The sequence below is a fragment of the Pseudochaenichthys georgianus genome, chromosome 9, assembly GCF_902827115.2.
Source record: "Pseudochaenichthys georgianus chromosome 9, fPseGeo1.2, whole genome shotgun sequence".
Taxonomy (NCBI): domain Eukaryota; kingdom Metazoa; phylum Chordata; class Actinopteri; order Perciformes; family Channichthyidae; genus Pseudochaenichthys; species Pseudochaenichthys georgianus.
Window position 1 is genome coordinate 2,565,232 of NC_047511.1, and position 13,359 is coordinate 2,578,590.

At 42.2% G+C, this 13,359-nt stretch overlaps 2 protein-coding genes across 2 annotated transcripts; one reads left to right on the plus strand and one right to left on the minus strand.

Annotated features, from left to right (window-relative positions):
• The first annotated feature begins 2,859 nt into the window (after positions 1-2,859).
• Positions 2,860-7,677, plus strand: LOC117452267 (tubulin beta-4 chain). The gene is made up of 4 exons (XM_034090771.2): positions 2,860-2,983; positions 6,016-6,124; positions 6,216-6,326; positions 6,415-7,677. Exons 1-4 carry the CDS (start codon positions 2,927-2,929, stop codon positions 7,470-7,472), a joined length of 1,335 nt encoding a protein of 444 aa, XP_033946662.1. The 5' UTR covers positions 2,860-2,926; the 3' UTR covers positions 7,473-7,677.
• A 268-nt stretch (positions 7,678-7,945) lies between these two features.
• Positions 7,946-12,779, minus strand: bcl2l16 (BCL2 like 16). Its single transcript, XM_034090772.2, has 3 exons — positions 12,669-12,779; positions 12,003-12,574; positions 7,946-9,285 (listed from the first exon to the last, which is right to left on the minus strand). Exons 2-3 carry the CDS (start codon positions 12,483-12,485, stop codon positions 9,157-9,159), a joined length of 612 nt encoding a protein of 203 aa, XP_033946663.1. The 5' UTR covers positions 12,486-12,574; positions 12,669-12,779; the 3' UTR covers positions 7,946-9,156.
• Between the last annotated feature and the right edge of the window lie 580 nt (positions 12,780-13,359).

Below are 13,359 nucleotides of genomic sequence, written 5' to 3' on the forward strand. Positions count from 1 at the left end.
GGCTTCCATCATTTGGAACATGTTAAAAACCCTTTGATTGAATCTAATAATTATCTAAAGCTGTCCCCCTGAAATATGAAATAACCATGTAGTGGTACATTTGTTTCATGTTTCGTTATATTTTTGTTAGTTTTTTTAACATTCAGGACAGTGCACAACTGAGAATCAGCACATGAAAAATCAAGGGCATTCTTTCCAGAAGAATCTCCCACAAACCATCTATTGACAGTGACAGTTTCTGTGTTTGTTGTTCTGTCCAAATGACATCGGTGACATCACAGTGATTTGTGGTAAAGCATTGTAACGTTATATTGTAATGTGACATCTGTGACATCTGTATATTGTAGTGTGACACCAGCAACATCTGTTTCCTCTCTGTGATATTGATCTAGGTGCTTCAGGCTGAGTGCTGCAGTGTTTCGAGAGATGCTGAGTCATGGGAGACAGCCCTGCTTCAACAGGGCTTCAGAGATACAGGGTGTGGTACCGTAATCACTGTAAGCACACTGTAGGAGGAGCTCCATCATGAAGTACTGTACTAAGACAAAGACAAAGCATAACACGGCAACATCTCCTCCCAGGTATTCATGCATTAAGCTACAGCTGATATGCTCAAGCTGTCAGCACAAACCACTCAATGCCCTTCATCCCCCTAAGGAAAGCGATCTATGAATTATTAATAAATAATAGCACAAGTCAACAGACTGAAGAGGAACAAAGAGATATGCACAAAGTCCTGGGGCTGTCCTTTCATCCTGTTTGGCTCAGTCACTGTTATTACTGAAATAAGCTGCCATGTTAGTCAGGTCAAGTTAGTTGGTACTGAGTTCATGCATCCACATAAAGTGGTGCAGTGCTGGTGCATTTTGTAGGCCAACCCCAGAGTAAACATTGCAAGGGCTTCTTCAACAAAAAGCAATATGAGTTTTCCATTGGATCCAAAAAATAAACTGCTCTGTGAGGTATGACGCAGCAGTCGGTTACACTAATGATTACAAAGCTAATGATTAGCAGGCCAGTGTACCATGTTCATTAGCCTACTTTAGCTCTTTAATATGCAATTGTGTGCAGAACTCAGACAACCAAAACATATCAAAATGAAAGGCTTCAGCAGCTGTACCTTGGTGGACGGTGTCTGCAAGTCAAATGTTGCCCTTTAGATTCTGCAAGCAACTGAAAATGACCAGGCCCACTGCAGAGAATGGCTACAGAAAGTATCCTGACTCATCCTCTCTGTGACATAGCACTGTGATGTTGCAAACAGAGGCCTTTGTGTGTCAGATTACAATGCGCACACAGAGGAGACTATGAGCATGACCTACATACTGTATGGGAAGCATAGCAGACAGTGGTGTTCCTGTAAAGAATATCTAGGCCCAGGCTGTTGAATACACATCTTTTACACTAAACAAATTAAAGAGACGTACTACATGAATAACTATTCATACACCAATGAAAGCCTTTACCAGTCTGTGCAATAATTAATCTACATACAAATGCATGGCATTCATAGATACTGTGCTGAAGGCTGGGTAGGACAAAGCTTATATGCATCCCTGAACTAAGGCCAGAAGTCTGCAAAACCGAGTAGGAAAGCTTATCGTCACGCCAACAGCAACCCGGTATTGATACTCTCCCAGTTGTTAAAGACATGACAGCAGACAGAGGAGCACTGGTGACACCGGCTATAACTATTACAAGCCATCATTCCACAACTCTGCTTTCCACCTACAATACAGTACCATTTCAAAACATTGTCTCCAGGAATCCTGTGCTTCTGAACATTGTTATGTTTAAATGAAAGGCTACATTGAAACTGAATGTTTTGTCATTCATTATCTTAAGAATTACATGATTCAGAGATGCTATACGAGATGTGCTTATAGAAGCTGAATCAGGTGGAAACCTTTGAAGAAACCATTTGACAAGATATCCCTGCAGAGGTTTGGTTTCTGTGTAAAATCATTTCCATACTACATATGTATTGTTACCTTATCAGTGCATCACATCTGTGTTGCATCGGCCTGGCAGGCACTATAACCATGTTGTATACTAACATCCTTCTGGGCACTGCAAAGCTCTTTTTGATAGACTGCACTTCATCTGTTTACACCCAAATGCAACTGTTCTTCAGTATCCATTGGTGTCTTTACTTGGACATAAATGCATGCATGGACTATTTATGAATTCAGTTTATTGCAGAGCAGTTTTGTTTATGCAACATTATCATGTAGATAGAAGAAGCAGCTTTTTGTTCTGATAAAACCCTACATCATCTCATCATGAACTGTACCAGAGAATAGGGGAACAATGTGTACATGTAGCTGCTGTTGTGCTAAACGGGTATGATTAGCTGTAGACTCATTGGCCTAAGAGGCTGAACATCATGACTGTGTAGCCACACCAGAACATCGAGTTCGGAAAGCGAAAGTTACGCTAAACTGGACCATAGTATGCCTTTCGTCAGCCACGCCCACGGGGGCTGGGGATTCCTTGCAGTCATCTCTGATCTCCTTCTTATAACTGATATACATCAAAAATACTTAACTATGACATAATAAATGCATTGTTCACTGTCTTTAAAAGACGCCAAGAGCGACTGTGAAATGCAGAATAAAATCTGTGGTGAGTGTCGCATATATCTTCATCAGCCATGATATGGGAAATAGGCCAGCGTCTGCAGATTAGAGAGCAGACACGTTTGAGGTGAATGTGATTGGCAGGCAGATTCGACCTATCACCGAGACGCATTGAAAGCTTATGTGTCTGTTAATGATGCGTTCGTAAATCTGCCAATAGATATTCGAGTTGGGGAGAAAAGGGCGGGTCTTGTTGTTTTATAAAACCAATGTTTGAGCCGCCGCACCGGCACAAACAGAAGGGCGTTGTCGTCTGCGAGATCTCTAACCAATATCCAGAAACCAATATGAGGGAAATTGTGCATCTCCAAGCCGGCCAATGCGGCAACCAGATCGGTGCTAAGGTTAGTAAGGTTGCAATTAGCCCTTTTTCTTTTCAATTGAATAATTTTCATTCAGACATATCTTATCCTCTGCTCTGGGAGCCGGTGCTTTGTGCTAGTTCGGGTCCCATTTTTGACCCAACCCTTGAAATTAAATTATTAATATAACGTGTTAAGGGCGGTATTATGTCAACGAATTGACGAATTAAAACGATTTAAATGTTTTATGGACATTATGTAACATGTTTTGATTGGAATAAGTGTCTGTCCGTTTGTTGCAAGCAAACACTAAAACGATAACTGTTACCGTTATATTATATATATTATATTGGTCGTTTGACAGCCGTCCCATTTTTGACCCAACCCTTGGAACATTTAATGGGCCCTACTTTGTGCACATTGCAGGTAGGCCTACATGTTTGATATAACGCATCAAGAGAAGTATTATGTCAAATTATTGACGAATAAAAACTATAAAAATGGTTTAAGATGTTATTAAATGTTTTGATTGAGATAAATAACTGTCTGTCCGGTTGTTGTTTTTCAAATACTTACGGTTAACGGTTACCGTTATATCACCATTGTTCGTTTGGCAGCCGTTACTGCAATGCGTACAAATGCTGCATTGTCGTTGAAAAAGAGAAAAGCACCACAAACTAGTAATGTTGTATTACAACGTCAATGATGTTTGTATTTAATTGATGTTGGTTACATTTATAACGGGCCCGTCTCAGTGTAAACGAGAGTACTTGTCCATGGGCAGGTGCGTTTGGCAATTTTCCTGTCCGAATACATTTTTCACTTGTAGCTATACTTTGTGCATGCTGCACCTATTTTAAATATTATTAAATATCAACAAAGCATACAAGAATCTGGGTTACTGTAACCAAGGTAACATGTTATTGTTTATTTGTTCATATTTGGCAAGAAACATGCTATACAAGAATTATACACTAGACTAGTAGTAGCCCTAGCACAGTGTCAGTGTCAATATGTAGACCCCTTTCAAACCCCTCCTGTATGACCGCGGTGAATTTAGTTTTAGGTTGGATATTCGACGGACATTCGCGGACCGCCAGCAGCGTCAGTTTCCCCTGCTGCTGGCTGTATTACGACGGGGAGATCTTCTCCGCGAAACGGGGCTTTCACTTAGGGACCATCAACAAATGATTTTTCAATTACACAAGAACATTTTTCTTTTTAATAAATCGACAGCTTCCCGATCGAGTGCATGTGAAGCAAATCCACGCTAGAGCATGCATTTGTTGAACAAACCTCTTTTTATTGCATTTTAATACTTTAAATACGTTTTATTATTATTTTTGATGGAAAAATTAGCTTATTTCTTCGATACCTTCCAGGTCATGTGACCTAATCACTCAAATCAATGCTGGGTCAACGAACTACACTGGCTGCATAGGACACACCTCTTCTTATTGTATTTTAACTCTCTAAATATTTTTGAGTGATTAGGTCACATGACCTGGAAGGTATTGAAGAAATAGGCTCATTTTCCCATCAAAATATTAATATAAAATATTTAAAGTATTAAAATGCAATAAAAAGAGGTGTGTCCTATGCAGCCAGTGTAGTTATTTCACCCAACATTGATTTTGAGTGAATCAGTCACATGACCTGGAAAGTATTGAAGAAATAAGCTCATTTTTCCATCAAAATATTAATATAAAATATTTAGAATGTTCAAATGCGATAGAAAGAGGTGTGTCCTATTCAACCAGTGTAGTTCTTTGACCCAGCTTTGATTTTAAGTAAATCGGTCACATGACCTGGAAGGTATTGAAGAAATAAGCACATTTTTCCATCAAAATATTAATATAAAAATAGTTAGTGTTAAAATACAATAAAAAGAGGTGTGTCCTATGCAGAAAGTGTAGTTCTTTGACCCAGCATTGATGTTGAGTCATTAGGTCACATGACCTGGAAGGTATTGAAGAAATAAGCTAATTTTCACATCAAAATATTAATAAAACGTATTTAAAGTATTAAAATGCAATAAAAAGAGGTGTGTTCAATAGATGTATGCTCTAGAGTGAATTTGCTTCACATTCACACGATCGAGAAGCTGTCGATTTATTAAAAAGAACATTTTTCTTGTCTAATTGTAAAAGTCATTTGTTGATGGTCCCTAAGTGAAAGCCTCGTTTCGCGGAGAAGATCTCCCTGTTAAACTGCTGCTGGCGGGTCCGGGAAACTGATGGCGGATCCGCGAATGTCCGTCGAATATCCAACCTAAAACTAAATTCACCGGTCCTGTATGTTTGTTTTTTTCTAAAATGATTTTATGTAATTGATGTACTGATGGCCCTTTTCAGGCCCATCAGTACATCAATTGTGGAGTCCCCTTTCAAGCCCTTAATTCACTATTTTCTGACAGAATTTATTTTAATAGTTTTCCTTATTAACTGAACACACCATTTTACAACTGTGAGAGGATGATGTGTACAAACCGTCTTAGAAAATAAATAAACCTTTAGTTGACCTCTTGGGGCCACTGGACTCGTCTTCTTCTGCATCGTATTTGACATTTTCCCACAGTTTTACGACACCGCTAACGTAAGTGAGCGGTAAGATTTTACTGCATCACACATGACAAAGAAGGAAACGTAAAGCGGTCGCAAACAACAATGGCGGACACGGACATTTTGCGAATGAGTTCTGCCTTTTGTAAGCTGAATTTATTAATAAATATGGGCGAAAAACGTCACTTTTCCGTTGGACACGTCAATGGAAAGATGTACTTTTCCGATATTGTAAATAACACGTCCCGGACGATCGGACGTGTGCTTTTTCGCCGACTAATTGAGGCCCTACTGGATTATGCCATACTGAGTTGCAGCCAATAGGGGGTCAGGACGCATGTCGAAGTCAGCCCGGCGGGAAAAGAGTTTAATCCACTACCATTTATCAACAATTATAACAGGCTGCTAAATACACTCGTAACTGTAAATAAAATGCACTAATGAGGAGTGGACTGGTGTTCCAAGTCCTTTTGTTGGATGTAATAACTAACAATTTTTGCTTCCGTTCTATAGTTTTGGGAGGTGATTAGTGATGAACACGGTATTGACCCGACTGGTACATACCACGGTGACAGTGACCTGCAGCTGGACAGGATCAATGTCTACTACAATGAGGCTTCAGGTAACTTCTAAACAGCCTTGATTTCTTATTGAATTGTATGTTGAATCTTAATTTTGGCCATGTTCCCTTACTTCTAACCTGTGGTTTCTAGGTGGTAAATATGTGCCCCGTGCTGTGCTGGTTGATCTTGAGCCAGGCACCATGGACTCAGTAAGGTCTGGACCTTTTGGCCAGATCTTCAGACCAGACAACTTTGTGTTTGGTAAGTGATATTTATTAGATTTGTTCAGAGCATGGCAATTGATTGTTTGCACAGTGCCGCATCTTCATTTATGATTATTGTCTTGCAGGCCAGAGCGGGGCTGGCAACAACTGGGCGAAGGGTCACTACACAGAGGGTGCAGAGCTGGTGGACTCTGTCCTGGATGTGGTGAGGAAGGAGGCAGAGAGCTGTGACTGCCTTCAGGGCTTCCAGCTCACACACTCCCTGGGTGGTGGTACGGGCTCTGGAATGGGAACCCTGATGATCAGCAAGATCCGTGAAGAGTACCCTGACCGCATTATGAACACCTTCAGCGTGGTGCCTTCCCCCAAAGTGTCAGATACAGTTGTTGAGCCCTACAACGCCACACTATCAGTCCATCAGCTTGTGGAAAACACAGATGAGACCTTCTGCATTGACAATGAAGCCCTGTATGACATCTGTTTCCGCACACTCAAGCTCACGACTCCCTCTTACGGTGATCTGAACCACTTGGTCTCTGCAACCATGAGCGGCGTCACCACATGCCTCAGGTTCCCTGGACAGCTCAACGCTGACCTGCGTAAGCTTGCTGTCAACATGGTGCCCTTCCCCCGTCTGCACTTCTTCATGCCAGGCTTCGCCCCCCTCACAAGCAGAGGCAGCCAGCAGTACCGCGCCCTCACTGTGCCCGAGCTCACCCAGCAAATGTTTGATGCCAAGAACATGATGGCTGCCTGCGACCCACGTCACGGCCGCTACCTCACCGTCGCTGCCATCTTCCGCGGCCGCATGTCAATGAAGGAGGTTGACGAGCAGATGCTGAACGTGCAGAACAAGAATAGCAGCTACTTCGTTGAATGGATCCCCAACAACGTAAAGACCGCTGTCTGCGACATTCCTCCCCGTGGCCTCAAGATGTCTGCTACCTTCATCGGCAACAGCACGGCCATCCAGGAGCTGTTCAAGCGCATCTCTGAGCAGTTCACAGCTATGTTCAGGCGAAAGGCCTTCCTCCACTGGTACACCGGTGAGGGTATGGATGAGATGGAGTTCACTGAGGCAGAGAGCAACATGAATGACTTGGTTTCAGAGTACCAGCAGTACCAGGATGCCACTGCTGAGGAGGAGGGAGAGTTCGAGGAGGGGGAGGAAGATCTGGCCTAAATATCAGTTTCCAAAAATCTTTTAAATTAATGTAAGAGAAAAATGCACGGTTGCAATTGCTTTCAGCATTATTCATGCCGTTAATGTTGGCTATAACTGTAATGTCCTTTCACTGTTCTGCTGCTGTTAATGTTGGCTTCTAATGTAATCTTCCAAATCCTTTCATTGTTCTGGCTGCTGTTCCGGTAATAAAGGTTCAACTGTATTCAAAGTCTTTGTGGTTTTAATGAATGGACTCACTTGATGATGATGATGATGACCATATTGAAGACTTATTGGAGACGCATGTTGGCTAAGGTGTTTTTAGCTGATTCACTACACTGTGCATTAAGTCAACTTGCCTACTTTCTCCGGAAAGAACACTCAAGTGTTGCCACAAATATATCAGTGTGTTTGTCCATCATACATAAGCTCATATTGTGTATCTTGAATCCTTCATACGTTGTTTCAAATAGGCTGTATGAACAAAGGGGTAACACAAATGCATGTTTTAATAAAGGAAGTAAACCAGCAGAACAAGTCAGTTTAAAAAGATTCCAGATCACATGCTGCAGCATAAACAATGTGACTATTCCAAAGGCTTAGATCCCCTGGAGTAATGCATTATACTGATCTATAGGTTAATTACCAGAGGTGGGAAAAGTACTCAGGTCTTGTTCTTGAGTAAAATAAGTGTAGGAATACTCTGTTACAGTAAAAGTCCTGCATTCAAAATGTTACTCAAGTAAAAGTAGAAAAGTATTCTCATCAAAATATAGTGAAAGACAGTGAAAGTAGTCGTTGTGCAGATTGGTCCATTTCAGAATAATATATATGATATGTTTTATAATGATTGATCATGGAAGTGTTCTCAAAGCTGGTGAAGGTGCAGCTAGTCTGAAGTACTTTGTAGACTGCAGGGTAGCTGGTGGATTTACTCCAGGTGGAACTAAAGTCTGATTCAACACTTGATTAGATTTCATCATTCATCCAGATCTGTGAAGTAACTAAAGGTATATTAATACATGCAGAACAACAGACTTGTGCAGCTCCTCTGTGCAGGAAGTCCTTCCTGCAGCATTGACAGTCCAACACTCACCCTGACAGCAGAGAGCACACAGCGCCATAGTTTCCCATGTTGCTTTGATAACTGGATGTTTACATTAAAAAATGATCATGTGTCCCTCTGTGTAGTGTTTTCACACGGTACATTGATCACACTCCATGTTAATAAATATGATACTATATTTTGTTAGCTGTAATTGGCCCCGCATAGTGTATATTTGACAGACAGTCTTCTGATGTATATCTTCCACAGTCATTATGTATATATTTTACTTTAAAGTTAAAGTTCTGTTTATATTTTCTATTTTGAGATGTTTATATTTTATGCTTATGTCTGTTCATTTAGTACTCATTTTCATCTTCACATTGTGTGCAATGCATTGTTTACACGCTGCTTAAACAAAAACACACTTAGGGGAGTCAAAGTACATCATTAACCTATGAAGTGTAGTGGAGTAGAAGACATGTAAAGTACAAGTATCTCAGAATTGTTCTTGAGTAAATGTACTTAGTTACTTCCCACCTCTGTAAATTATCGACATGTTTTTACACCATTTTAAAAGAGAAATGATGTGACTTTCAGATGGCAGGCAGCTCATTCCTGTAGTTAGTGTGAACGGTCACTAGGTGGCAGTGCTGGCTAAATCATTCTCTTCCACAGGAAGTAGGTGAGGATGCTGAGAGCCAGCGCCAGCAGAGTCCAGTAGCACCCTCTCTTCACCTGGCCCTCCAGGCCCTGCTTCTCTCCAAAGCGTGATACAAAACCACTCTGTCAGAAGCAAAAGAACAGACGGAAGTTTCAAATGAGAGTTCATATTTCAATCCAATATATTTACAGTGATATTAGCATTTCCTGTTCAAAGGATACACCATTAGGATCCCATTAAAAACAGTTTTAGGGAGGATCTGCTTCACGGATAAGAGAGCATTCACATAGCGTGCAGCCTTGGGCGTGAATTTATTTGGATCAGCAGTGATTCTGTGACGCATTACAAAGCACACAGCTGTCCTCGTCCTCCATCGAACACTATGGAAGTGTGTCTTCTTTCACAGCAGGGTGCGCCTGTAGACATGAGGATGTTTGGGTGTGCTCGACACGTTGCACCTTTATCATACAGTTACTGTAAAGACACCCTTTAAATGAAAACATCTCGGTTTGACGGCCCATCAGGATTTCCCCTTTCTTCTGAAGCGTTCAACAAACCCAGGAAGCCATCCTATGTATATAAGTGTAGACTACCGTAGGGCCCAGCCTCACTTCAGAAAAGCTAAAAAGCATGCGCACATCCCAACGGGGCCCTGCACTTAACGTTTTGATATCATTATGCAAATCATTAAAGCACAATGTAAAGTGAGATTACAGGAGCCTCGTGATGTGCATGTTCTATATCTCGAAGGGAACCTATAATCTCTAAAACTGGTTGAGATTGGTCATCTCTGGAAAAATGACCAAAGTTACTTTACTTAATTACAACACTCTCTGATTTAAAACAATAACTATAGAGATGTATGCTTTTACCAGGTTCTGAAGAAATAATCTACCCAGTTCAGTTGCATAGGAAGATGCAATGCTTTGGAGCTTGGTCGACACTATGCACTAAAAGCAGTGGCGGCCGGCCCATAGGGGCGCTAGGGGCGCCGCACCACCTCTTGCCAGATATAAAAATAAAAATAAATATTAAATAAAAAAATATATATTTAAAAAATATATATTTAAAAAAAATATATATTTTAATATTTAATGAACAAGGTAAATATCATACAATTAGTATCACAAAAATGTATAATCTACAATACAATCTCGTTTAAAATTGTGTTACGATGTCTAAAGTTACTGATAAGTCACCTGTTTCCTGCCTGGCCTTGCCCGTGGCATTAGTTTATCATTACGGGGCAGAGCCCCCGAGCGAAACAGCAGCAACCAGCAGGTTGCAAAAGTCTCAATAGTAAACTGTGCCGCCGAAACATAATTTCAGCCAATCAAATATTTTGGTCACGTGGGCGCTCACGTGGGCGCTCACGTTGGCGCCCATGTTGGCGCCCATGTTGGCGCCCATGTTGGCGCCCATGTTGGCGCCCATGTTGCTTACGTGCGTTGATGTGAGGAGTTGTTTTTTAGACTCGTGAGTGACCAAGGTGACGCAGTATTTGGATGAGAATGGTGTGCAGGTGGAGTCGCCGGAACCTCGTCCGCCCAAGAGCTACTCTCCAATCCTTTTGAAAGGAGAAGTTTGGGAGATAAATTGATACTTAAAGACTTTGGACCGGACCAACCCGATTTGTATATATCACAGCAAGCTCGTGAAAAAGACAAAACGTATCAACAAGGCTTCTCACATGGCTAGCTGGATGCAAATGATGCAAACAGGTAAATGCTATCTTTTGTTTCACATGCTTGCTCTTCAAACAGCCGGGGACAGATACGATCTGTTCAGAAACTAGACAAAAGTTAAACAAGTACAAACCACAGACTGTCTGTGTCATGGAGAATAAAGTCGCTGGTTTATTTATGTCTGTAGGCCGTTGTTGTGAGTGTGGACGGTCGGAGCATATATAGCGTTAGCTTAGCCAAGCTCCATTCAGGGAACAAGCATTCTAAAAGGTTTTTCGCCTGCCGTCTGTCTGCAGACTTGTCAAAGCATTAATTCATGGTTTTTACTAACCGGTATCAGTGTGTTGTTACGTCGGCATCATTTAGAAACGTGTATTACAATTTAATCACGGTAAAATATGTTCATGTTGTTGTAGCTGTAGCTCCCGAGCCAGCGCGTCTTGTTTGAATGATGCGAGTAAACACAGCTGACAGCTGCGGTGAAACTCGAGCGACTAGAGCGATGCGATAGGAGCGTTTAGAGCGAAGCGAATATTCGCATCGCGTCCGGTCTGAACGCAGCATTAAAGCGAGCTCCGCGCTGCACTGGAAACGCGCCATTACATCACCAGAAGTCCTAATTTAAGGGGTAATTTCTCCCAAAAAAGTTTTTTTACTCACTCTATCAACAGCCCCACCAAAAATATTTTCCACCAGCCGCCACTGACTAAAAGGATATTGATTTAAACTATTCAAATACTTTTCTCACATGTTCTTTATATTAATAGAGGTGCATTGTTTAAAGTGGGGTGGTATGAGGTACACCCATAGTCAGAATATCACCTATGCCTGTCAAGCCACAACTGCATGGAAGCTAAGTGCTGGGAACAGGTGCAGCAGGGACATGTAGGTGACCCGCCAAAAGGAGCTGGTAGGGATCAAGGCATGGAAGCCAAGCAATATAGAAAAGTTCCAGAAATGTAGTGTACACTGAAATTGATATGATGTGTTTTGCTGCTGCCCCCATTCACAGCAGTATAGGCTACATTACATAGCCTCTGTGCTAAAGGATGTTCCTGTACTCCTTGTAAATGAATGCAATAGATGTATTTTTGAGGATAAGTACCTCATCCAACTCTACATGAAGTTTAAATAATCCGCTTGTATTATCTTACCCATCCTCCGCCATCTCGTATCTCAGGGCAGACGACTCTCTCCACATACGCCCCCACACACTCCTTCAGCTGAGGCAGGACCACCACCATGCCCCTTTCATGGCAATGTAGAGCCATCTGGCCCGCCAGCACATACACTGAGAGCACTGCGCTCCAGGCCAGCTCCCTGCGCCGCCCCCCAGGCACCGGGGCGAAGAAGTGCTCGTCCAGGATGCTCAAGAGCGTGGGGCAGGCCGTTTTCTCCGTCACATCCTGGAAGACTCGAGGCCAGCGTCTGAAGAAGATGGGGAAGCGGGTGAGGAGCTCGTCTCCAGCATGGCGCAGCGCTCTGGAGCAGGATGTGGGGGCAGGACCCATGGTGCCATCGGCCCCCCCTGTGGTTACATAGTCTATGTAGTCATGAGCCATCAGAAAAGCCTCTCTCACCAGCGGGTCAGCACTGTTCAGGCCCAGTCTGGCCGCTGGCACCGCCGACTGACACATAGTTGTTTCTCAGATGGATTGTCAGTGGAAGACAGATATCAGCTCCAAGCAGCGCGTGGCACACCAGCCTGTCATGGCGCTTCGGGGTGCTGTAAATGTAAAATAAAACAAACCACACTATAAAGACGAGAAGGACCAAATGCATACTGCAACTTCATAGGAAATGAATCATTCCTAACTCACCTTTACTGTTCAACACACACCAACGCAAGAGAAAGATCCAGCGGGTGAAAGCGCGTGGGGTCCAGAGAAGTGTGTCTCTACGTGTTGCAGTTAAACGGGGTCACCCAGTCCCCTCGCTAAATATAGAGCCGTTGTTGGAAACTGACACTGATCTCCACCTCCCGTGCACGTGCACGGCAGGGCCTTCCTGGCGCACGGCTCCGACACAAGAGGCAGGGCTGGACTCAGAGCACACATGAAACAAGTGAGCTTTCCAAGAGCAAACACCTACATGTGTGATCGGCTCCTTCTCTCAGTGAGATACACCGTGCACACCATTAATGCCCACCCAGAAACACGTTTAGTGACTTTTTGCTTTTTAAATTCTTCCATTGATTTCATTAAATATAATGTATTGTTTCTGTCATTTCTAATATAATCCTGCGTCATTAATGTTATAAGTACCACCTGTGCTTTTCTCCTTGTACACTGGACTTCCACTGGGCTCTGTGCCCACATTGGAAATGCTGTTTGTGTTCAAAGGAGCATGAACAAATAAACTGCATGGAAAGTCTAAATATATATATATATATATAACTTGTCTAAATATATTTATATTGTATATATATATAATGTATTCAAAAACATTTTTTTCAGTGGTTCAATTTTGTTTTAATATCTTTGTCCTGTTTTTTCATTACTTGATTCAAAA

Coding starts and splice junctions, on each gene's coding strand:
- LOC117452267 (XM_034090771.2), top strand. CDS start 2,927: ATGAGGGAAATTGTGCATCTCCAAGCCGGCCAATGCGGCAACCAGATC. Junction 6,125..6,215: donor CTACTACAATGAGGCTTCAG/GTAACTTCTAAA, acceptor TGTGGTTTCTAG/GTGGTAAATATGTGCCCCGT. Junction 6,327..6,414: donor ACCAGACAACTTTGTGTTTG/GTAAGTGATATT, acceptor ATTGTCTTGCAG/GCCAGAGCGGGGCTGGCAAC.
- bcl2l16 (XM_034090772.2), bottom strand. CDS start 12,485: ATGTGTCAGTCGGCGGTGCCAGCGGCCAGACTGGGCCTGAACAGTGCT. Junction 9,286..12,002: donor TACGAGATGGCGGAGGATGG/GTAAGATAATAC, acceptor TGCTTCTGACAG/AGTGGTTTTGTATCACGCTT.